The 27,089-nt window shown below is 41.0% G+C and overlaps 1 protein-coding gene across 1 annotated transcript in view; it reads left to right on the top strand.

Moving 5' to 3' along the window:
• The window catches only part of shank3a (SH3 and multiple ankyrin repeat domains 3a), a 144,758-nt gene that overhangs the window by 79,054 nt on the left and 38,615 nt on the right, over positions 1-27,089 (top strand). Inside the window, exons 9-13 of the mRNA XM_063874708.1 lie at positions 1,442-1,519; positions 1,977-2,043; positions 2,752-2,981; positions 3,213-3,382; positions 12,031-12,212. Coding sequence (XP_063730778.1) covers positions 1,442-1,519; positions 1,977-2,043; positions 2,752-2,981; positions 3,213-3,382; positions 12,031-12,212 — 727 coding nt within the window. The remainder of the gene's footprint in view (positions 1-1,441; positions 1,520-1,976; positions 2,044-2,751; positions 2,982-3,212; positions 3,383-12,030; positions 12,213-27,089) is intronic.

Here is a 27,089-nt window from a genome sequence, read left to right as displayed (position 1 = left end):
CAAAACTAGTTTTCTCATTAACACACAAAACAATATAAAGTGTAGCAATAGTTTGAGACAAGAGAGAGGAAGAGAGAAGGAGAGGAGGGGAGAGAGGCTGGCTGTTCCGTGCTTGTTGTAATGTGTTTCTTTTATTTAATTAATTTCAGCCTCATTTTTGCATTTCAATTATAGCTTAGCCAATGCTGAGTCAACAAGTTCTACGTTGTTATCCTTTTATAAAATACAGTGTTTAAGCAGACACACCCACACATCTATGCTACACACACGCCCTCCCTCTCAACACTTGCACACAAAGAGAGCGCTCTTGACATCACTACCACATCACTACTGGGAATTCTGTTGTTTTTGTGGACCTTGCTCAGCAGTGAAACCAGCGGTGCCTGATCATTTACAAAGTTCTGACTTTTAATGTTTGTTGTTTACATGCTTGCTTTTTAATATTAGTATTAAAACGTCTCTGTAGGGCACATCTTTCTGTACATGTTGTTGTGGTTTATTTTTTAAAGTTATTATGAGCCTGGGGGAAAAAAGGTTACTGTTAAAATGTAAATCAGAAGGCTGCAAATAAAAATAGAGGCATATTTAAATTGTATTTAAGAAATGAATGCCTTTGATGTGTTTTTTCATTTGAAATTCGATTTTCGCATGTGTGCTATATTAAGTTATCTATTGGATAGTAAACTTGTTTTGGTCCATATGAAAAGGTTCATTGTTAAATCTGGAGGAAGATTGTTTAAATAAATATCAATGATGGCCCGCGACTTTGTCCAGGTTTTAAATGTTGGCCCACTGTGTATTTGAGTTTGACACCCCTGATCTATAGTATCGAATGCTTTTTTTAAATCAATAAATACGCATATTGTGTATTTCTGACTTTCTATTGCTGTTGTAATTTCTTCTGTTATTTTCATTAATGCTAAAGCTGCAGATCGATTTGCTTGAAAGCCATACTGACTCTCTTTCAACAAATTATTCCTTTCAATAAATGTATCTAATTTTTGTACAAACTGTTTTTCAAGCACTTTGGAAAATTGTGAAAGCAAAGACACAGGTCTGTAGTTAGTAAAGCTGTGTTTATCTCCCATTTTAAAAAGTGGAATAACCTTTGCTATTTTCATTCTGTCTGGAAAAGTACCTGTATTAAAAGAAAGATTGAAAATATAGCTTAGTGATTTGGTCATACAGTATATATACGTATATATATAAGTAGTGAATGTTGTTGCATTGTAGATAAGTATGTGTTTGTGTGCATTGTTGCTCATTATGCACGGCATCTGCTGGAGTCATGCTGCCTCTGTCAAACATGTTCTCTCTGCAGAGTTTTTTTTTCTTATATTTCTGTTTAGTTTTAATTGTTTGGATGTGGCAGATGGTAAAATATAGTGACATCTAAAAGTCCTAGTTAACCAACCACATACATGTTGCTCTCATCATTCAGGATAGCTGTGCACGAGTTATCCTCTTCCGGGGGGCCAATAAAGAGATAAAGAACTACAACAGCCAGACCGCCTTTCAGGTATGTTTGTCATCCAAAACCTCTGCATGCAATGTGTCTATTAACATACCCTCCATCTTTGACATGTCAGAGCTGAAAGGATTGAATGACTTGTCTTACACAGATTAACGCTGCTAAACTGAATTTGTTGATCGCTTTTAAAAAACAATTCGGGCTGTCTGAAATCTCTCTTCTGGTTGAGGAAGTCCATGTAAAATTGAGACTGACATTTCCTGTGCTGATCAAAGTCAATTTGTTTGTACACAAGGCAGGCTGGTCATCTCAGTGCCAAGAACATTGCCACCCATACTGATTTAAAACACAACAAAGGACTAAATGAGTAAAACATTTATGAGGAGAGTGAGGGAAAACATTGATATTCATTTATTTTATTATAATTTTGTACATCTTTTTTTGTCTAGTTTCTGTCACTTGTGTGTTTGCTCATTTCTTCTCCCTGTCTCTTCTCCACCTCCAGGTGGCGATTATAGCAGGAAACTTTGATCTGGCTGAAATCATAAAGGTCCACAAAGTATCAGATGTCGGTAAGTTAACAGCAGTGGTCGTATATCACTACCTACCTCAGTGTTTCACAGGTTCAGACATGAATGAGGTATCAGGGTTTCATCAAACTGACGAATGGCTGAGCGTTGATAGACAAGCTCAGAAAGTTGAGGACAGGTTACATACTGAGATGTGTGGAAGTGAAGGAAAAAAAATGGACATGTAAGGGATGTGGAGAAGCTTTCACGGATTTCTTGGATTCCGGCTGAGCAGTTTCTCTGTGACATATACATACTGGGAAACTCTGACATCTAGTGTGGACAGAATGTAATGCCCCGTTCTTTTATTGGGAAATGTCTTACTGACATATGTTATCCCATTTAAAAAGAAGCAGGTTCATGAGACATCTAAACGGATATCCTTATTCTTTATTGGGTTTTTCTTTCTTCCGGGGTCAATGTTAAAATGTCATCATTATTATTGATGTATAGATGTAGTTCCAATATTTTATAGTATGTTATATATTTGATTAAGATTCATAAGCTTTACTGCTGAACCAGATCCCCTGTGTTAGTTGTGCCTAACAGATAATATAATACATATTTTGTAAATTAAATGGAAGTACAACCTTTTTGATACTTAGAGTGACCTTGGGATGTGTGAAGTAGCAGTTATTTCTCCGTCTAATGGTTCTGTTCATTGTGCCTGCTACAGTAGCTTCATGTAACATGCTGAGTCTCTTCTTTCAGTGCCTTTCAGGGAGACCCCCTCTTACACCAACCGTCGACGTGTGACAACGGGACCCCTGCCCTCGCCACGATCTCTGCTCCGCTCTGCGAGTGACAACAACCTGAACGGGGACCACGGTCACATCCACGGTCAGGCCCCCAGAGAAACTCGTGGCCGCCAGGGTCATTCCCCTGTCCCTTCACTGCGCAGTCTGCCAGCTTTCGGCCAGCAGCACAGCAGCCTCGGAGAGGTAAGATGAAAATGCGAGACTGTGCAGGTTTGTCTGTATCTTTAATGTGTGTGTGGGCATATTTTAGCATTTCTTAATTCAGACACTATGAAACAAGTGAAGAATAAAAAAAAGAGAGAAAACCGTTTGACACAATCCCATGATAAGAATACAGTCCATTTGTTACACAAAGATGATTGATGTGTCTTACATGTGCATATGAAACCTGTCTCTTCTTCTGCTCTGTGTCAGAGCCGTCATGGAGAGATGCCTGACAGCAGTCTCCAGAGTACAGGCAGCTCCAGATCCTCCCATTCCCGCTCGCCTTCGCTACATCACATGCATGAGGAGGACAGGCCGGTTCCCAGAAGGTCCCACAGCCATGGATACCCTCATGCACACAGCCATCGTGGAAGACTAAGGTCTGTAGGTTTTATTTAACCTCAGCTCAACTTCATATGTTTCTTTTAGTGATCCAAACCGTTTTTAGAAAGCTTTGTAAACAAGCACATGTCTCTCCTCCTGTTCCTTATTCATGTCTCACTGTCTTGGCAGCTTTTCTAGATAATCTGTGATTGGCCATGTGATTAAGCACATCCTTTGATATTCAAGCTGAATTTCAAAATGCCCTATGCGATCTGTCTGAATCACTTGTTAGTCACCATCGTTCCGCAGTTTCTTCAATGTGCCACCGGCTGCTATTGCTAATAAACATGACATAACATTAATCTGAGCCAAATCTTGTTTATTTATCCATATATCAAGCTTAGGCACATATGATAGTCGTTTTCCTGTCAATCTGTATTTGCAACCTGTCCAAAAAGTAATCTGCATAAAACATGAACTGAGAATTGAATATGAAAATGTGTAGTTTTATAGTGGCTGATTGAAGCACTGATCAGTATGAAATCTGGTATAATAGCATGGGCTGTTGGGTTTCAGGGCAATGGTCAGTGGCGTCATTTGTTTCTGGCATAGAAACATTACTGTTTATATAACAGGTCAGGCTGAAATGCAGCATTTCTCCTGCTGGGAGGATGGAGGGCAAATAACCTACTTCAGATCAGTGTGTGTGTTTGTCTCTGTTTTTGAATGGGAGACCATGTATAACTTTCACAATTCACCGATAGAAAGAAGGAACAAGGCTAATAATGATCACCATGGGGACCAATTGAAGGTTTCAAAACTGTGAATGTGTGTTTGTGTGAAAGAGATTCAGAGACAGAGGATACACTCTGAGATTATGTCTATGATTGATGTCATTGGCTGGCCACTCAGATCCAAACAGCTTGTCACTCGGTTAATACATACATCCACAGATGTAGTTGTGCTGCTGGGGGGCTGGAACAAATCTCCTCCCTTGTACACCGAGCCATTAGACGAACTGCAAAGTAAACTAAGGCTCTGATCACATCTCGGAGCAATAGATTTAAGTGGTCTACTGACACTTGGTTTGTTAAGCTTTTTATTATGAGCATATGTCAGAGCAAGATTACCTACGTACAGCACACACCTAATTTGATTCCTGGATGCCACACACTTGTGTGTGTGTGTGTGTGTGTGTGTGTGTGTGTGTGTGTGTGTGCGTGTGTGTGTGTGTGTGTGTGTGTGTGTGTGTGTGTGTGTGTGTGTGTGTGTGTGTGTGTGTGTGTGTGTGTGTGTGTGTGTGTGTGTGTGTGTGTGTGTGTGTGTCAGTCTGATGTCTGGCAGGGGAATTGCATTACAGACACAGCACCAGCCTTACTCCCCTCTCCCTTTAATACTCTCCTGTCACTTCACTACATCCATCAAAGACTCTCTCTCTCTCTCTCTCTCTCTCTCTCTCTCTCTCTCTCTCTCTCTCTCTCTCTCTCTCATTCACACACACATACAGACACATAAAAAAATAAACACAAATCATGTAACATGCTCATATCAAACCGCATAGAGACTCCAGCAAATAAATCGTATCTACATTGTTCACTCAATCTTAAATCACTTTATGTAAATTACATTAAGTTCATTAATAAATACACACTGGAGTGTTAAACACCCACCACTCATTCTATTAATTTTGTGCCTCATTGAGGTAACAAACTGAGTGCATTTTCTTCTGCTATATCTGGCATTGCATTGGCATGGTTATGTAGTGGCAGAGAAAAACATGTTTTGCTCCATCATTGTGCACAATTCTTAAAATGCTAAGCTAGAGAAAAGGTAGAGGTGCAAAAGAAAAAGTGGAAAGCAGGTTTAGTATGTCTGCTGTGTCCTGGCCTAAATGGCCTTCTCCACACAGGGAGTTGTCCTTCATTGTGCATCACACCTTCACTACGTAATAAAGTGAAGTGAATGTATTAAAATCCCAGAACGAGCAGCTGGTCTCTATGGCCAGAACCTGCACCCAAGTGAGACTGATGCTGTCCTTGAATATTTTCCCTACAATATTTCTCCCTCCCTCTCTCTGTTTCTCTCTCTGACCTTCTGTTATGCCCATGGTAACTCTAGAGGCATTATGGGTACCAGGGGAGTGTGAAATTAGCTTGGCCGGTCAGCAGCCCGCCCATCGGTTCCTGTGGAACTCACCATCACTTCCTCTTCTGTGCATGTGTTGCCAGGGTTCAAAAGCTTTGCCAGGCCTCAGTAGAAGTTTGGATGGTGACAACAGAGAGTATACAGTCAGGTCGGAGAGGCTCATTAAGACCAGATCAGGTGAGGAAAAGCAACAAAGCTAACCAGTGCAAATGAAAGCAGAGAAGTATGTGTGAAACATCTCTGCAGTTGACATAATAATAATATTATAAGTGGCTGGCTGATGATGTGATAAGGTGGCAAATTTCCCCATTTCATAAGAGGTTAATGGGCTACTTACCATGATGTGCTGTCATTACAAAGAGATAATTAATCATCAAGACGGCTCTTTCTTGACAAGGATTCAAGAAAATAAAAATAAAACAAAGAATAGTGCAGGATGGAATAGGATAAATTATAATAAAATAGTGCAAGTTATGTTGCAGACCAGTCTACAAGTAGTGCAGATGAAGTGTATACATGTCAGAAGACAGTGTCCGTGTCAGAAATTGGGATACTAAGTATTGAACCTTAAACATTTTAATCAATCTTGGTTTGGGGAGAAAGCAAAGCAACGTATAATCTCTTTTCATTTCTTTTTGTAGTTATTGTTTTTGTTTTAACAGAAAATGCTTCATTTTCAACAAACTGCCTTTGTATTGTTATTGTAAAATTACTTTTTGCCAATATTTATTAATGAAACACATGTTTTTACATAACATTTGACAGGTGTAGGCAAGAGATGACATTTTGTTTAGTCAGGTTATCAAAATGTGTGTTCAGAAAGGCTCTTTCTAACAACTGAATCTGAAGTGTAAGGGAGGAGATTTCAAAGCAGGTGGCCGAATCCTCATTTCAAATGACGATTCATTTCAGTCACCCAACATTACCTCAAACATGTTGTCATGTCAGGTGGCTGTGGTAGCTTGCTGTCAGTAAGCAAGGAACTGTTTCATTTCCTGCTGACGTGCTGTATTAGGACCCCTGCTGTCTTGTGTAATGTCAACATTAAACCGACGGTGGTATCCAGTTCCTTCACCTTTTAAATCTCTGTTTGTTGCCGTTCTCCTTACCTCTTTTTGACCCTTTATCCCCTCTCCTCTTCCTTTGCATTAGTCACACCAGTGGCTGTTGGTGTGTAGATTATACACAACTCGTTAAGACAGCCAAGGGCTGAGCTGAACAGAGAAGAAACGAGGAAAGGAATAGGGAGGAAGGGGGGGGGGGGGAGTTGAACCTCCTCAAAGCAGGACACAGCAGTATTGGTTTGTGCATGTCATCATTTGAGAGTGATACTGATAGGCTAATAGTGATTTTCTTCTTGCAGTTTGCAACATACTAGCAGCTTATCTACATGATATACTCTTGAGTATCTCCTGCCAGTAGTATCTCCGGTCTGTTGCAGCAGTAGGATAAAATGCTGGCATTGATGTCTCTCTTGCCTGCCACTTTCTCAAGCTGTTCTTGGGTATATTTCGAGATGTTCCCGCCTCAAGGCCATACTGGATATGAAATCCATCCAGCGTGTTATTTTGATCCCTGGAGTGTCCTCAAGGTTGACGTGCCCTGAGGTTCACTTTGAGCTCCTTTTGCATATTTAAGCTTTGCTTGACCCCGAGGGTGAGCCCCAAACCCTGAAGAGAGAAAACAAATTTTAACTTCTTGTATGCATTTTCTCCTTCTTTCTGTTAACTCCCAGAACTCAAGACCATAGGTGAGAGGTGGAAATCAGATCAACAGAGAGAGTTTCCTTTAAGCTCAACTCCCTCTTCACCATGACAGCTCATAACAGCAGTTAAATCACTGCAGGTGCCATATCAATACACCTGTCAGTCTCAGATTCTGTTTACCCTTCAATTTGATTGGGAGTAACATATAAGTCTGTTTTAAAGCACTAAATGGCTAAGAGCAAGGCCCTAGTTAACCATCTCCCCTCAACACACCCACAACACTCCCTGAGGGACTTTATCAGAAGCCTTCTTCAAGTGTGTTAAGCTCTTAGAGTCTTTTGTAGTCGTAGCCTTTCCAAACTCCTTTCCAATAGTTTATAGATGTTATTGCTAAACATTCAGTTTAGCAGTGAACATTCAATTCAAGCCATGAGATTATACTGTAGTTTGGTCTTTAAATTAAATTGAATAATAGTACATCAGAAAAATTAGCAAATATTTAAGTGTAGAGAAAGGATTGTAATGTGGGTAAACATTTTCCTGAAGCTAAGGTTGGCAGTATGTGCTAAATGGTTTGTTTATCGTCCCCTTTCTCAAATTGAGATGGAGTTTAGGGTTAAGTGTTAATCACGCCAATTGACCCTTTCTAATTCTGCTTAATGGTGAAGTCTCTGCAAAGCATTAAGTTGTCAACGTGCAAACAGATTTGCTGTTCACAACCTTAAAATGTTCTGCCCAATGAGTCCACGATTTGACCGTGATAACCATAAACACTCCCACATCCCGCCGAAAAAAAGAATAAAAAGAGCATGACTTCATTCAAGTGCAGCAAAGCAAGGACGGAGTGATAATTATTGGGATACAAAATGTGATGCTGATTATCAAGGTGTTTGAAATGTGCTCATATGACCTTAGATAGATGAGCAATTTGAGGATAGAGTATTTTACCTGAGGTTACAGAGCAGTCATGTGAGAAATGCATCAGTTTAGCTGCTTTTTTTGATAGCCTTTTGTGGCATTCAGAGTTGTGTAGGCAGTTCACAGATTACTACTTCTAAATTGATGTGGCTGGACTCATTATTGAGCTGTTCAAATGTTAACCTGTCTTTCGTGGTCTCGTCTATCCTTAACAAGCATCTGATAACTGCCATGCACATGTTATTTTCTGCATGTGAGGAAAGAGATTGTTGGCATTCAAACTCATCATCCAAACAAATACCCCATCAGTGCCACCTTCCACCCAGACCACATTCTCAGGGGGCACAGCCACCAGGTTATAGTCCCCAAAATGTACATTTGCAACTTATTTTATCTGAGAAAGCTTATTTTGTATGAAAAGTAAACAATATTTGGAGTCAAAGTCACTATAGTTTGTGATAGCTCAATTACTAATACCTCATTTAAAGCTGAAGTGTACTTTTTCCAGATTGAGATTGCTTGAACATGTGAGATGAGAATATTTATAGAGAAAATGGACAATAACCCATGTAAGGCTAATTTTTTATAAGACATGGACAGTTTTAGAGATCCAAGTTCATATTATTTACTGATCAGTACATTTGCTGGCTGTATTTTCTTTCCTTTTATTGACAGTTGCCATCGTTACATATTCATGGCTGGTGTCCTAGGAAACGATGGAGCTTTTGTAATACCCTGCATTAGAACTTTGTGTACTTGTGTGTGCATGTAATGGATCCTACATCTGTATCTTGTAAACGCTACTTATAATGAGGCATGGTGGAAGAGAATAAAAGAGAGAAAGGATGTAATGAAGCCAAGTGAACAAGAACAATATCTTTTGCAAATATAGCATAAGTTGGCAAATAAAAACGGGGAATCAAGTCATACTAAATTCTTTAGGCGAGGTATGTTAAAAATCAATACAACAATGGCCAATCTACAGATTGCATATGGAAAAACAAATATGCAAACTAGGAAAATAAAATGTATATATAGATCTAGGTGGACTTTACAGTATATAATCCAAAATCCAACAGGAATAACAAAAATAGGCATCTTTACAAAAATATCAAGCTAAACCACTCTGCAGACACGAGAAATCACTATATTTTTTATGTACCTCTGCTAAGGATGAATACATTAGAAACCCTTGAACAATTTACAATCACAATAACAACTAAAAAGAATCTGCTCTTTGTACTATTTGGTTTCATTTCAAGTGACTGTAAAAAGCTTTCTGATGGACCCTTCCAGACGGCTGTTTAACTGTTTTACATCCAGAGAGGTTGTCTAATAATTTAGAATTAAAATCAAAAATTATTACCAACTCGTGTGTGGATCATCATACTAATGCTTGCAGTGGCAACTTAGACTTAAAAGTGACGAAACATGCAACAGATATTGATATCAAAAGATAAATGTTGGAATCTTACAATGTTAACGTAAAAAGAGAAACATCTAGATTGTAGATTCTGTTTTAAATTATTAAATATATTTAGTTGTAGATGTAGATTTTTTAAAGTTGGAAACGGCAGATGAACAGTTTAGATAGAAATTTTAAAACCCATATCTATCTATATTGTTCATTTGCAGTTTCCACTTTAAGCCTCATCGTGTGAAACATAAATGTGTCATTAGAACTAGGGTAGAGAGCAGGAACCATGTCCCCCCCTTCCTTCTGTCTGACATATATATAACGTGTTAACCCGACCATCATCAGCTCAGTTGCAGGGAGCAGCTGAGGTCAGCACGTGTACATAACCACACGGATGGTGTATGTGTGACAGAGGTGTGGGGGCAAATTTGATTCATTGAAATAGATATTCTTTAAGAAATCACATTTTTTATCTCTCTGTGTCACTTTATCAAAGTCCTATTTACCTGCTTCTCAAGCCGTCCCTCCTCTGTGCTGTGTGCGCCGCTGATGTTCATTGCTGTGGCTCAGACATTAACATGCGGCAGCCATCCCGGCCCCTCAGTCCCTGCGGTAATTGGAAAGCCGTCAGCAATCCGTTGTTTCGATGGAGAGGGGGGACAGAGCAAGAGAGGCGGTGTGAGATGGGGGTGTGCAAGAAAAGCAATAGAGTGTTGGGGAAGGAAAGAGACAAACAAGGCTTGAAATAAGGAAGGGGGTGGATAGAAGAATGGAGAAAGAAGGGCACATGAGGCTAGAATCAGGTGAATGAAAGAATGACAGCTATAAAGTGACTGATACAACATGCTGGGGGAGGAATGGCAGGAGGCTAAAAGTGGTTGATAGGTGGATGGATCCTGATTAAGGAGTTTAAAGATGTCTTTCAAGGGATTTTGTTCTGAATAATATCAAAGATCAGGACATAATAAAGTTGTAATACATAAGCACACGCTCAAGGAAATTCCACATCCGGTAAACATGAGCGTCTGATTTTACTCATGTAATTGATGTATTTTTATTAATGGTATGTTTAATTTGTTAAAAATATATGCTTGAGAGAAAGCTTTTGAGTACAAACAGCAGACTGATGCTGAATGTAACCTGCACAGTGGAGGCAAAATAGTGATGAATGAAGACTAGGCGGAGCTCTGCCGCTGCTGTATTAGAATTCACAGCCAGAGAGAGAGGGAAGGAAGGAAAGAGAGAGAGTGAAGATGCAATGCGAACAAATGTTGAGAGGGATTAGAGGGTGAGATGGAAGTGAGAGAATGAGAGAAAGAAGGTTGGGATTCAAGGCAAAGGGAAAGAGGGAGGAGCAACAATTAAACTAAATGGGCTGGAGCTTTTTGCCCCCCCGTCCTACTGCACACAAGCACACACACACACACACACACACACACACACACACACACACACACACACACACACACACACACACACACATTCATTCTCACAGCCTGCCTCAGGGAGCCATGGCGCATGCACGCTTGCCGTCAGACAGGCAGCAGGAGATCAATCGTACTCTGGGACTAGAGTGTGTAGGTGACTGTTAGCGATGTGTTAGCAACAAGCTGGTGGTGGTGGCCGCGTGTGCCATGCAAGCGGAGCTGCAATGTTAGCAGGAGTGGAGGGGGCTGTCTCTGTATGTGCCTGTGCGCACTGTTAGAATGCACATAGAGCGCTTGTGGTGTGTGAGAGCGAGCGAGCCGTCAAAGGGGAGGGCAGCCAAGGAGCGCAGCAGCAGCAGCACTAGCAGCAACAGCAGCAGCATTGCCAGAGTGTGTGTGAGTGTGTGTGTGAGCGAGCGTGTGTGTGTGAGGGGTGGAGGGGAGAGGAGAGGCAGCGCGGCGGTGGGACTCCCAGGAGAAGGAGCGGGAGTCGGGGAGCAGACCCAGCCTCTCTCCTCCACAGCAGGAGGACCAGGACCCAAGGACAAGGCAGCATCTGTAACCCAGCCTGGAGCAACTTGAACTGGGGACACAGGGACATCTCTGCCTCTCTGGAGGGGTCTTCTTCTGGAGCCCCAACTCAGGATGTGTTGGAGTAACGGGGGGCTTTCAGACGGATGTGACAGACCCACACAGAGAAGGACACTGTGCAGTCCCTCTTATCGTTACACATTTCTGCCTCCAGCTCGGTTAGGATGCGGTGGAGAGTGGAGAGATAGAAGGAGAGGGTAAAAGGGAGCAAGAAGGATATTGTCTGTGCTAATAAAGAAGGCAGAGAGGGAATAAGAAGAGGAGGAGGGGGAGAGAGTGGATGGGAGGAGTGTCCTCTCCTCTCATGAATCTCCAATGGAACACTGACTGTTAACTGTTGATCGGCAGGCGTTGGACTTGTTTAGGAATCGGTCCCTGGCCAGTGTAGCAACCAGGGGGTGTCACCAGGCTGCTGTCCCGCAGACAACCATGTCGGTGACCACAGGCTTCAGTTACCAGCTCCCTGGAATCACCACAGTAACATATGTGTTTGTTTACAGCCCTGGCTCAGTGCAGCGAGACCCAAGCCCCCCTCATCACACACCTCCAGCACTGACAGGCCCCCGCGGGCCCAAACGGAAACTCTACAGTGCTGTCCCGGGACGTACCTTCATCGTGGTCAAGCCCTACACGCCACAGGGGGAGGGAGAGATCCAACTCAACCGGGGAGAAAGAGTCAAAGGTAAATGTACTGCTTTTTTATGTGTACATGTTTATTTCTTCCCTACCCGGCGCTGTAACTACTTCTGTACACTACAGCTGTTAATATTCTGTCTTTATCAATACTAGGTATGTTAAGGAACTCCTGTAAAGTTCATGGCTACATGTGGCTCTCGTGAGATGGGTTTGTAGCAGAACAAAGAGCAGACATTCCCATCCTCTCCTCTGTCTCAGATACAAAGCACACTATCACTTCGGTGTGTTTGGGGTGCAAAGCAGTTATGTGATAGCACCTGGAACCTGGAAGTCATTTGAGTGTTGGGCTTGACATTGGGAAATATCATTTCATCCACCTTTTAAAATGTGCTGTTTTCTGCTTTACAAAGAGGCGCAGTGGCTTCGCTTTCATGTGTTTGTGTGTGTGCTTTTGTCTCTCCATCCATGCTCCACTCAAGACTATGACTGTAATGACGTAGAAGGTAAACTCCATAATATTCTTCTCACCCTGTTTCTCTCCCATTCACTTGAGTGTGCCAACCCTACACCTACCTAGTGTAGTAATTAGTTCCTGGTCCTGTTTGAATGCACTTGAGATATGTGCACAATCTCAGTACAAATCTGTGATTACTTCAAGGAGAGTGCATGCAAATTCAAACAGGTCCCGTGTGCTGTTGGTTGTTGGTATGCATACACACATTGTGTCCTTCTTACTCTCAGTACTTCCCACCCTTACTGCTTTTCTCCCTCCTCTTATCACCTGTCCACAGACACCCAGCTCCACATTGACCCTACATCCTGCCACTTCACATACATCACTATGGATCAAACCCACATTAGCCTAATGGAAACAGTTCCCTCATGTCCTCAGAAAGGCCGGAGAGAGAGATAGAGGCCGCACTCATGCTAAGACCTCTCATGTTGCTTTCAGATCTAAAGAGGCGCAGGAAGTACAGATTAAGGGTCAATTTGGATTTTCAATTTTTGTATCATTGTATTCAACCACAACACACGCACGCACCTTTATCTCTCTCTCCCCTCGTTCTCAGAAACATTTGATAGCAAACAATCCACAAACACTGGTCTAAACCCATTTTCTCTTCCTGTATACAAACTGAAGTATTCATAAATGTTTTTCCTCACAGATTTTGTGACCTTAAAAATTGTTTATCAGTGGATCCCCTCCTGTATGCTGTGATGCCTCACCTTGTAGTAGTGTGTCTGTTCTTTTGGAGACAGAGCTGTCATTTATGCAGGACCTACTAACAACAATTCAGATATAACAATTCAATCCCATGTTTTTTGTGAATGATACAGCATTGTCTGAAACAGTGATGCATACTGATGTTGACACAAATGTTATCGGAAATGTGATGACTCAACAGCAGCCAGTGTGCCTCCATCTACTGAATGGATCTGCTGTCACTGGCTTTTTTGTCGGTGCAGCTGAATCCATAACCCTGCCACTAATGTGAACACACAGTATTTTGCCGTTCTTTCATGTTGGCAATGCCGGAAACAAGCTTACAGTCGCATGGCTGCCAGCACCATGACCGAGCCAAGTAAACCATCTGGCTGTGATATGCGCCACTGACCATCAGAACCATTGCTGTGTTGCATTCACTATGCTTCTGTAGTCCGAGAATATACGTGGGAAATACGTCATTGATATCAACTGCTTGTTGAACATCTTAAAGACCAGGCAGGTTCTATGCATAATGTTTGTTTTGATGACCAAATGGTGTTTAGTGCAATAGTGGGAGAGACCATCCCTGCTGCACAGAGAGGCTCGGACTGAGAAGCCACTTCCTTTTGGAACAAATGACCCTCGGTTTGATACATAATGCATTTCATCTAATCTGCATTCATACATGGATGAGTTGCTAATAGTAATAGGGCTCATTTGCAATGGAAGACAGAAAGAGGTAAGACTAGTAAAAGAGAGAGGAAATTATAGGAGGGTTTATTTATTTACCTAGTGTGTGTGTGTGTGTGTGTGTGTGTGTGTGTGTGTGTGTGTGTGTGTGTGTGTGTGTGTGTGTGTGTGTGTGTGTGTGTGTGTGTGTGTGTGTGTGTGTGTGTGTATCACTCATACTCTGACATCTTGATTCCTGTTAATGTCTTACCACCCTTGTGTATCACTTGCCATACCAGAGGAGCGTCTTTATGATGAGATCAGACTGGGTAAATCTCGCTAAATGCCTGTTGGTGGGTGTCTGTGTGTGTCTGATGTGTGTTAGCACCCATGCTTACATATGTAAGCATAATCATAACTATTAGCTTACCTGTTAGTATGACATATTGGTGGATAAGGCAACGAAAGTTGTCCGTACTAAAGGAATAGATGTGTCTAACTGTGTAGTTTAATGAAGACCATTTCTGTTCTCATGGAGACATACTTTAGTTGTCAGCAGTAGACTGTAGCACATCCCTCTGTTCCTTTTTAATTTGATCTTTTTCTTGAATATTTATGAATTGCACAATAAGATGATTTCTTGTCTACTTCTTGTGGTGATGGATGACTGTCTGGACTCAGATGGTAAATACAATACAGCATTATAGCAAAAGTCTTCATAGCATTTGATTGATGTAACACTCACAGTAGATAGTAGTTTTAACTCATAAGACTTGTTATTGTGATTACAGGTTGGTTCATTCAAGTGAGAAATTCGTAGTATGTACTATAATAGGTGCTGTAGCAGTATAGAGATATATGTTGATGACAAAAGATTTGATAGAGCACACAAATAAAGGAGTCTGCCCTCATTAAGAAGGTTTGATCATGTGTAGAAATCCTGTTTTCCTGGATGAAATATTACGTTTTTATCGTATGTAACACTCTTTCTATCCTCCCGTGCCCTCACAAACATTGACTTGCAGATTAAGTAGTGCTCTTTTCGAAATCTCAAATCGTTTGTGGTCAGCATATAGCAGTTATACATCATGTATGTTGTGGTGGGATAGTGTTAGTAACCTAACTGTAGAAAGCCAAGACGTATGTAAGAGAAATACTTTTTATCAATTATGTATTGATTTTTGTGGTGATTTATAGCTGACATCTGGTATAATGAGGACGGTGACGATTGTGTCGATGACATTGATGATGATGATGATGATGATGATGATGATGATGAGGAACTTGAAGGTAAAATTGTTTTTTTTATTTATAATTCAGCTATAAGGATGACAATGTGTTAACCTGTAAATCATTAAGGTGACACAATGATTTACTCTTCTGTAAGAACAAATTAAGTGACTTCATTGAGAATCTTCAGGCTTATTTTGAACTCTGAAGTTCTCACATATTCTCAAAATTGGCATGTGGTTTTCACATTTTCATCCTTCATTAGTGTAGCAGTTATAGATGCAAACACTGTTTTATACAAGACAGTAGATTGGCCTTAAATGTCTGCTTAGTTTCGATAATTAAATCAAATACTAAGGTTCCCATGAGAGCATGTTTTATCCACCAATTTGTGTTCCACTGCCTGGAAAAACACCCAGTCTTTTCTCAGTGACTGTCAATCCATTGGTCAGCTGTCTGAGATCAATGTCTCTAGACAGCCTTCGTCTAGACAAACAGCCCCGCTGTCCGCCATTTAGGGTCATCCACATCCAGCTCTCCAAGCAGCCTCTCTTAGTCTCAGTTAATGACATCGGTTTGTCCTTCCTCACTCAATGGCTGCCACCGCACCACAGAACCAGCGGGCACTTGATATGATGCTGTGTTTGAGGGGATGTACTTGCGTGTCTCTTGGTGCATGCTACAGGTGGCAGACTAATAGATTAGTCAATCCACAAATGAATAATTAACTATTATGATCATCTTTAATCAATCATTTTTACGCAAAGACTACAACAAAATGTTTTCAGCTTTTGATCTATGGGTATTTCCTTTCAGATATTTAAAAGCATCGCCTTGAACTTTGAAATTTAAACGGACATTTGTCACTGTTTATCTGAAATCTCAGAGGCCAAAACCATTAACCAGATTAATCAACAATGAAAACTATTTTTAGGGGAGCTCAATAGTGTGCTTGTGTCACTGATGGCGATTCAAAGAAATGGATGTGTCCCAGATGATCAGATGTTGTGGTCCGTCGGTGTGTACATGTGTGCATCCTGTCGCAGCTGTGTGTGTCTTTGATGATCCCTTTGGTACACTCCATTAACAGCTCGCCCGACCCATCCCCCCACCCCTCTTGCATCCTGTCTCTATACTCATTCCCCTGCTCACCCCTGTGTTTGTTTCCACTCTTCCCCTTCATTGATGTAATCTGATCTCATCATCTGGATGGACATCTCTTGAAAGGCCACTTACTGTCACCATGGTAACGCACAGGGACACATGCCACCGTTACCTGGACAAGCTTTTTGGATACTTGCGATCTGATACACACCCACACTTCCAGATACAAACACATCCACACCCATATACACACTTGCTCTAACTCAACACACACACACACACACACACACACACACACACACACACACACACACACACACACACACACACACACACACACACACACACACACACACACACACACACAATTGCAGGTTCCATTGTGTCATAGAGAAAAACAAAAACATATTCAATGGAACCGATGTGTGTATCTACATGCTGGTAGCCCCGCTGGGAGCATTAACTGCACTTTCAGAACATTCTTCTCCTCAACAAGGTGACACATTTAAGAGCATGCTTCCGTTACAATGTATTACATCTCACACACACACAAACACACACACACACACACACCACATACACCTTCTCCAAACGCCATTATAAATCTTGCAGACAGCCATGAAAATGAAACCGGCGCAAGTAACGTTGAGATTAGACATTCACAAACATGATTAATGAGGTTTGGCCGCACCAAGTGTGTGCAGAATATTAACACTGCTATGGGCAGTGGAGGATACCTGAACTAGCTATACCAACACAAACACACACACATTTATATAGCAGGTTTTATTGGATTATTCCAGTTCCAACTTCACACAGGTCCAGAAAACAGCTGTTAATGCTGTAATGATCTATGGGAACACACAGAGTTCCTCATCCATTTACTTATGCTGGCATGCTAATCACATGCTTTAGAATACAACTGCAAAAGCTTTCTGCTTAAATGATTGCAGGTTTGCTTCTCTGTGTACCTGGGTCTCTTCACTCACAGCTGCCCGTATATGTACAAGGATGGAAATGCTTGATTTGAACAAGGCAAAAAGCTGGTGGATTATACAAATGGACTCTGCTTTTAAAAAAAATTACCACAAAGCTTGCTATTCTTAAGACTAAAATGCATATGTATTTGTTCGTTACCAAGCAACAGGTGCTAAGTGTGTTACAGGACTGACATGTAATTTTAAGTCAGAAAAAAATGATCAAGTTATGCCTTTACTGAGTAAAATCAGGTTGGATGAGAGCCATTGTGCTAAGTGATGAATTTAGACTAAATATCACTGTTACCTTCCCACAGTGAGCTGGGATTGAATTAATAAGACTCCCTCTCTGTCTGGTAATGAAGTGTATGTACACGCACCGTGTGTGTGGTATTTCTGCCAGCATCTAGTCATTGTTATTTGGTTCATGAATTGTGTATGTGGTGTTCACATTTGTGTAAATGTGCAAGTGTTTGTATGCATGTGCCTTTGTGTGTGCTTGTCTGTGAGCAGAACAGTATAAGTAATTGCCTCCCACAAGTTAGATAAACAGCATTCTTGAAGTATTCAGCAACCAGCTGGCCTAATATCAGAGGAACATATAGAATAAATGTTTCTCTGTGTTTCTCTGTCCTTGTTCTGCCTGTCTGTCTCTTTCTATCTCTGATACCGATGTACTCATACATGCACATTTACATGTTCATACATTTCAAGTACATTTACACACTGTGAGACCTAACTTACATTAGTTGTACAATGTTTCAGCTCTTATCAGGGATTTTGATACATTTAAAATGGCAGTATGGCAACACCTTGCTTGAAATGACTGTCTGGACTCTGATGGTAAATACAATATAGAATTATAGCAAAAATCTTCATAGCATTTGATTCTTAGCTACCAAATGTTTTTGTGTGGTTTTGATGCATATGCTTTTCAGAGAGTGCAACCCTATACACTGTTAAATTATTAAACGTGTCTTTCTTTAGGTTAAAAGTGTTGGACTTCGTTCAACACTTTTGAAGGCTTAATTTTGAGGTACACACCTTATGGCATTTGTGAGCATAAACATCTTTATGTTTTCACCAATTACACATGCATCTTAAGTGCTAGCTAATACCTACTCTTCATTACGCAACATTGTTTTCTTTCGTTAAATATGATCCACAGATATGAAAGGTAAAGCTTCCAGAAAGATGAATAAACATGTGTCATACCTAATAGACAAAGTCATGCCCCTCACTAACCCCCACACATTGTGTGTGTGTGTGTGTGTGTGTGTCCTATATTCCCCAGGAGAAATTAATATTATCATAGTATGGACCTGAGGCTATTTAATTTGAAAGCAGATTTCACTCATCGGTCATTCACAATGTGTGTGTGTGTGTGTTTGTGTGTTTTATTGATACTGGACACAGTCACTAGCCCAAGGCAAGGACGTTGATGTCACAGCTAACCTTCTAGCTGTCCAATCAGAGTAGCAGTGGGGTGCAAAGTCCCGCCCATGCACCTACCTGCTCCCTGCTGAACACACCACCTGTCCCAGTATTACACTCTCATCCTCTCTGGGTTTTTTTAACATTTTGTTTTTCATGCCCATACCGTGAACCCTCACAGTATCATTGTGTCACCATGTCATTGAAATTTAAACTCATGCTTACCAAACAGACATAAATTGTACTGAGTTGAGGCCACACACAAAATGCTAATCATGGCATAAACACCAGTTGCAGAGTTAATCAGAATATGAATAAACATGAACAGGAAAGCTGCTGTATAAACAGAAGCCATTGACTGACGCAGATACATATTAAACAGCATCTCTGATGATGCTTTTGCTTTACAATTGAGGTCAGCGCTGACTGACTGAGTGACTCCAGATGGATGTTAACAACAGGACTTTTCGGTCCTGCAAAGTGACAACCTACTTTGCAGTTGATGGTCTGAAATTGCATGTGTAAAGTGTGTGTGTTCTCCCTCCAAAATTAACACAGAATCTCCATCAAATTAAAGACAAGGTAACTAGCATGTACTGCATTTTGTCATTCGATAATATGCAGCGGAGGATGGCGCATTGGCGGTTGTCAGCTCATTACAGCATGTTCATTTATCACAGCATAAACCCTATCATTTATGTGTCACCCTGACAATCAATCAAAAGATTAGTTGTTTGATTAATGACTCAACAACAAACAATCTATCACTGATCTATTTACAATCAACAGGCAATCAATAGTTGGCATACAGCTAATCAATCACTGGCCTCTGATGGAGGATTCAACCACGTTCTGCTTGTGCTGGTTAGTGTAACAACCTCCTGGATATGACTATTCATTTTAATAATGTTCAACTTTTTATGTTGTTTATCTTTTAGGTTTTAATTTATACATTTTGTATAGTGTGTTACTATTCTTTGCAATCAGAGTCGAGCTGTGTGTGGTATTGCACTGAAGTAGCAGACAGAGGGTAACTATTAGATGTAGGTTATAATTTAGTCTGCACCTGATGGTTGACACAGAGGCAGAGAAAGGATGAGAAATGTCATAAAAAGCAAGTAAGAATGAAAGAAAAGTTAATGTCATGTAGCTTCCTTTAAGCCTCGGTGGGAGGGAGGAGATGAGATGAGCAGAGGGATCCCTCTGAGTCAGCCTTGGAGTTTTCCTCCCTCTTCTCTTCCTCCGCCTCCTCCCACTATAATTTACAACACTTCCACCTTCCTCGGTTTTTTCTCTTTTTTCTGTAGTCTTCTTCCTTTGCTCCAGCCCTTCTTTTGACTCTCCTGTCATTCATAGAAGCAGCCATTTATTTTTAGTTTCCATTTTCTTTATTACTAATTTTGTCGTGTCTTGATGTCTTTCAGATTACAACCTCTCTCTCCCTTTATCTCCAGCCCCCCCCCCCCCCCCCACTCTCTCTCAGTTGAATACTGATTAGCCAGAGACTGCACCACTCCCTCGCCCTCTTCTAAGCAAAAGAAGTCCTGTGAGGACAAACATCAGCAAACCTCAGCCACATTTGACTCAGCCATGTCACTTTCCCTCTTCCTTCTTATTTATTGCCTCTCATCTTCATTCAGTCTTGTTTCCACTTGCCCTTTCCCACATCACCTTCTTTAATCGCCACCTCTCCTTCTCAAATCTGTCCACCCCCATCTTTTAACTGATTTCTTTCTATTTATGTCTTCTGTTTTTGACATTATGACCAAATATGCTATATAATACTCAATCTATGGTTCCATGTGTCACTGTTCTCCCACCAGAGCATAGCATGCATTCCTACAATCGTATATTACAGGCAATAATGAACATCCCTGATACACTACTGTACATAGTCATCTCCTTTCCTACTCGTGAGTGCGTGCATGTGTGTGTGTGGGTGTGGGCGTGTCTCTGGTTTCATCCCCCTTGTTTCATAAAGATGCAACTCTGCTCTCTCTCTATTACACTGAATTGAACTGAGGTTTAATAAAGAGTGCTGGGATCCAAATCTAATAACAGCTCCACTCTGGTTATTGGAATGCTCTCCACTCTCACCTTCAAACACTTTATGTCAAGCACACACACATGCACACATGGCTATGTAGGCTGAGATATAGACTTACTCGTTATTCCAAAAAGTCTTACTCAGCAAGTCCCTCTTTCACATTACATTACACTTACTGTGTATCATGTGCACACACGCGCAATAGTGCTCTAAATTGCTTTTCAGTAAATCATCATAACAAGGATTTTTTAATATAGTGGATTCCCCATATGTAGTTGTAGAAGCTCAGGGGTCAAGGTGACAGGTGGGGTCACTGAGTTTTCATGTGTGTGACTTGACTTGAGATATCACTTTTTACCTAAATTCCAAACCATTTGCTAAATGAAACTGATGTTGAGGTTTCAGTTTATGGGACTTATAACATATTCTCACATTAATGGTTAGAATGCTGTTTGTTACTCAATATGCTAAAGAGACATAGACGAAAACTGAGAAGCAAAGCACCGGGCATGGAGTGAACAGCAGGGAGCAGCAATAGAGTGGTACAAAAAAATAACAAGGGCATTTTTGTGTCAAACAGCTCATGCTTACAACTATTTTAATGTGTAAACGGATGCTGCCACTAGTAGAACAAGCTACCAGGTGTATCTTTCAGGAGGCTTACTAATTGCTGTTATCTCTTCAATCTGTCTCCCTGTTTCTCTCCACTACTGAGTCTACGTTATGCAACCATGAAATATGGCTGTAGAAAATATAGAGTGCATCACTTTAAATGTGATTATTTTGGATATATAGCTGCACAAATGTCTGTATACCTTTTAAGACTGAAGCTAAAAAAGGGATATTTGGAAATAAAAAAAGGCTAATTATGTAAATGAATAGCGTTCAGAATAGCATGTTGGAGATACACATTTAAGAGCTGGATTCTCTGAGCACATAACAATAGCAGCATGTATTATTCAGCATTTGGGTGTCAAATAGTTGCATAGATTTTTTTTATCACAAAACACATAAGTTTCCTGACTTAATATTGCTACAACCAATGGAGTTTCATTGTTTATGTGAACAATTTCATCACAGATGTTCAGTTTCTCTGTGTTTCTTATAGCAAATCTAAGAAAGAAAGCCTTTTGTGGCATTTCATGAAAATCAAGTTGTATTTTGGTTTTGGCAAGACTTCCATTACATCCCTGTCTGAATCAGTGTGAGTGCATCTGTGGCAGGGGGCCATCCGCCCTCTCAGAACAGCTGCCTCCTTTATTGTCTGTTTCTGCAGGAGTTTGACGAATACTTTGTTAACTGTTAAAAATATGTTTGTGTTTTGGAAAGTCTGCTCAGTTCCTCACCAGCTGTCACACATTAATGTGTTCATTCATTCTTTCTTTCTTCCCGTTGAATGAGTACATGCATGTGAGTGTCTGTGTTGTTGTGAGATGTGAGGAGAAAGAAAATGAATGACTCAGCTATAAGCAAAAGAGCAAAGCAAAGCAAGAATTAAAATGAGCTCAATCGGTCGTCATGTGCACACACAGACAAACACACACACACACACACACACACACACACACACACACACACACACTCACACTCACCATCGAGCAGGAGTGCATTGGAGCTTGCAGGCTGGGTGTGCAAAGAGTATAAATAGCTCTGCATCCTCAGTGATGCTATTTTTAACCAGGAACCGTGACTGACTTAACCAAGGGCAAAACTCAGACATCACACACACACACACACACACACACACACACACACACACACACACACACACACACACACACACACACATAGAACAAAACTGTAGCAGAATTTCCACAAGACAGCAGACTTTTTGGACACTCATGAATAACTGGGCGGCTGTTGAAACATAGCTCTTTCCCTTTGTCAGCTTGTGTCTGTCTTTAGCTGGCTCTCATCTCTCTTTGTCATTGCTGAATGCAGTGCTACTTGTGTCACAATCTTTCCCTTTGTTTCATTGTCGGGGGCTCTGCGGTGTGCTACTCTGCTTTCTCTTCACATATCCTGCTTCGTTTGGATGTTATTTCTATATAAGCTCAGAATACTCCATTAATGGCCCAGTAAGATGTCATTTATTTGATTTCTACTGGGCCCACAATACGGTTTGTTGAGCTGTGATCCTAAGAGACGACCTGTTACTGCACAGTTTATTTATTTGATATTATGGGCTTTTTGAAGTCTTGAAAGTGTTCAAATGTGAGTATGTTTGTGCACTGGCATTGATTTATTTAATGGTATAGACAGTTATAAAACACTATTGACGGTTGTGAGTTGCCAGTTTAAGGTATGCCTCCACCTTTATAGAGTTTGTAGATTCATCACATGCTGTGAACACAGGACGTCTTGCACAAATACGAAGACAAAAAACCTCTTGGGTCATTGTCAAAGGAAAATGCAAATAAACAAAAATAGACATGAGATAAATTACCTCGTAATCGCTGGTTTCCAGAGCGTCGTGTTTGAAGTTGATATTGATCCTAAAGACCGTGTTGGATACCGATCAGGCGGGGTGATATGACCTTAAATGTGTATCTTCATAAACTTTCACAACAAGTTGTATTACGATAAATGCAACAATAACTTTTCTTTCTACATCGTTTTATTGTATTGTTTGTCCTGAATCATACCCTAAATACACTCGGGGCTTTAAGACTTACCCTTGAGCAGAGCGGATTCAGCCAATTTAATTCAAGTTGTGATACGTATGTGTTAGAAACTACAAAAACAACAAAACTGGTTTGTTAGAGAGTGTCACATCCCAAACTGTTTTGCATTATGCTGATAAAAGAATCAGGACTTGGCAGAAGCAGCATGAATTCATGGAGCCATCCGGTTCAGTGTAAACACCACACGCTGGTTGTGGCAGTGATGGTGTGGGAATGTTTTTTTGTTTGGTACACATTGGCAGAATTAGGGATTATGGATCTCTATGAAGAATGGCTGAAAAACACTGCATATTTTAACGCTGTTGATAAAACTTCAGTATACTACACCATAGTTAATCCACAACACCAGCAGGATGCAATATGTCATCAGTCGTCACCAAATGTTTCAGGGGAAAACATCAGTGGATTTTCGTTGTTTCTTTGGTATGAACAGGTTGGGTATCAACATGACTGCAGCTGTAACCATCTCCACGATTTACAATATTTCCTCTTCAATGCACCCAGCAGCTTGCAGAATCATAACTACGCAAATGTAAGCTGTAATAAAGGCACAATATGCTTCTACTGTTAGCGTACATAATAAAGAGGAGCCCTGGTGTATATCCATGTGGGTGAGGGTGCATGTGTTTTCATGTGTGACTGTGTGTATGAATGCATGTCAACATATGCTGTGTGTTTGCACCCATTAGTTTGCCTGTGGAGGTGATTATGAATCAGCATGGCAGGTCACTGCTCCTAGTGATACAGTGGAGAAATGGTCTGGTGTCCAGCTGAGGTGTTGATTGCCTTATGCATGGAACGGTTGTTTAGTTAAACCACAATAGACCTCTATAGAGACTAGAACGATGCCATTCATTATTTTGCATTGGAGGAAATAACAAAATACAGTCTCCAGTGTATGCATAATGCTCAATCCCATCTACTTTATCAAAGTGTAGTTCTTTCCCTGCTTCAGGTCTGCTGTCACTCGTACGTTTGTACAATGTCATTATTCAGGAAGCGTCCAATTCTTGGGAGTGTCCTATTTCCAAAAACTCTTAAATTAAGTTAAAGATGAAATGGCTCTTCAGCATCAACATCAGGTACCTGCAAACACAATGTAACTGCCCTTGCCTGCCCTTCTTCATTTAAATTATTCTTCTTGGGTGTTTATTGGTTGAAGTATTAACTCATCAAAATCTTTCCTGGCCTTTCAAGGGTCCACCACCATATGTGTGGTGTCAACATGCCCTGACAGAATGTGAGTAGTACTACCTGACCTTAATCTCGAACCACAGAAACTAAACTGAGTGTTTGTTGGTTTGTGACAGTTGTGACTTAGTGTAGTCTGCCTTTACAGTTGGCAGGCCGTTCCTACTCATATCCACAACTTAAGCTTCACACATGGCCATGGTCCCAAAGCAGTCTGCGAGGACGAAAACATGGCTCACATATTATAAATCCTCCTGCACAGACACGCATTGTTTGATTTCCTTCCCGCCACTTGGCTCTGGTGAGCCTTCATCTGATTAACAGGGACAGTTGTCATGCCAACACAAAGTTGGCCAGTACCAAAAGAGATTAGCAGTGTAATGTACAGGCTACTGACATAGCGGGGAAGTACACATAAGGGCATTTAAGTGGTACATGCATGCACTTTTGCATATGCTTTTCCTGCATTTGGGCTATAGAAACAAATATGACACACAGAATCAGATCAGTCACCATAAGTCAGCCAAACATAACACTGTTTTACTGTTACAGTGGCAGGGAAATATGTTTTTGGTCTGTTTGAGTTCCAGTGTTATGCAGACTCTGTGCTATCAGACTCTGAGGGCATTGTGAGGATTATAAAGCATATTATGCAACAAAAAACTTTTGTGTGTGATTGCAAGTGTGTGAGAGTTTCACTGACCTTTGCCTGATTTCACGAACAATCAATTAATTGGCTTGATTCCTGCAGTTAACAATTCTGTGTTTTCTTCAAAGTTATTGAGGCTGATGTGTGTATGTATATTACATACTGTGTATATGTGAGGCAGAACAGTCTACGGTGTGTAGATACATATTCTAGGTCTTTTAGATGAGACTAATGCTTTTGCTTGCTTGCTTAGATACCCAGTGGTCAATTCTGTCCATATTGTCGGGTGTGGGTGTCAGGGACCAGAAATAGATCAGTAGTGGGGTGATAAGGCCAAGAGTGAGGGAAGTGAGCGAGGGCGGCCTGGAAGATCAATCAGAGGTCTCACCTTTTCTTTCATTTCTGTCAATGGGGAACAGAGAGCACAACCGACACCTGCCTGCTTCAGGGACACCATTACATTACAGAGGGACACAGCGACAGTTACAAATGGGAGGATGGAGACGTCGACTAAGAAATCCTTCAGAAACACAGTGAAGGGGACTGGGAGAGAGAGTCGTGTAGAGCAGCGAGAGGGAGAGGGAGAGAGAATAAAGGGTTTAAACAGGGAAATAAACAGACGGGGAGTTTATTCTCAGGAGATGGGCAGGGTAAAGTTGTGTTAAGCTGTGATCAGAGAGATGGATCAGTCCATGTATCCTCTGTGTGCTGAGTGTCCCGGTTTTTTACAGCTGGAAGTCGATAAACAGCCATTCTCCCCTTTTGCAAGCCACTTCTCTCTTAGCTAGTGGATGAATAGTCCGGCAGAGGCAAGCTAAGACAGGTACACTGAAATAGGATATCCAGTCTATTGAGACTTAAAAGAAATACAGACTTGTGACACACCTGGATATTTTCTATTATTTATTTATATTATATTCTGTTGACGTGGTTGATGACATGGTGTCCTAAAACACAATCGTGCTCTAGCTTTACACATGTTTGTCTCTGCGCAGGACGTGAATCAACTTTTGGGGTAGTAAGACATGGGCATAGTGCAGTAGAAAATAAACATATTTGCAACACGATGCAGCGAGTGTGTAAATGGCTGATATTTGAACTTTTAACTTTCCCTGTCATGTGAGTGGAGATGAAGTCCAGCTGGCTGCTTTCCATAGTGCCCCCGGTTACATCACCGTGACATGTCCCCTTGCCGGAGGAGAAAAATAGTTTGGAGGAAGTAGACTGCATCATTTAACAGGCTGTCTTCTGGCTGCAACATCATACTGCCGTAACCTAGCAACCAGTTTAGAAGAAGGGCTCGCTCAGGCAAAGCTTCAGTTCCAGTTGGTGATCTCTGAGGTGTGTGTGTGTGTGTGTGTGTGTGTGTGTGTGTGTGTGTGTGTGTGTCTGTTTTCTGGGATAATGGATGAGTGTTGTAGAAATGAGCGCTCTGGCTCAGTCCTGCAAGGAAGATCAATATCAACTATACATTCATCTCTAATTACCACAGCGGAACTTAGAAGGAATCTCTCTCCTTCTCCTTACCGCCTTCTTGCTCTCTTTCACCATCCCCTTTTCCTTTTTCTTGTTGACCTTAATGTCTTTTCCCTCCACTGTGTCCCTTCTAATATTAAGTCTTTCTTTCTCTATATTTTTCAAATTCTAAAGTTGTTTTATTAGCATTAAAGAGAACAAATTGTATGTTGCCAAAGCCTTGGTATGGTTCATAAGTTACGGACCATTTCATTC

The sequence above is a fragment of the Eleginops maclovinus genome, chromosome 2 (genome assembly GCF_036324505.1).
Source record: "Eleginops maclovinus isolate JMC-PN-2008 ecotype Puerto Natales chromosome 2, JC_Emac_rtc_rv5, whole genome shotgun sequence".
NCBI classification, from domain to species: domain Eukaryota; kingdom Metazoa; phylum Chordata; class Actinopteri; order Perciformes; family Eleginopidae; genus Eleginops; species Eleginops maclovinus.
The sequence above is the reverse complement of the archived record's forward strand: the minus strand, read 5'-3'. Positions and strand labels throughout refer to the sequence as shown.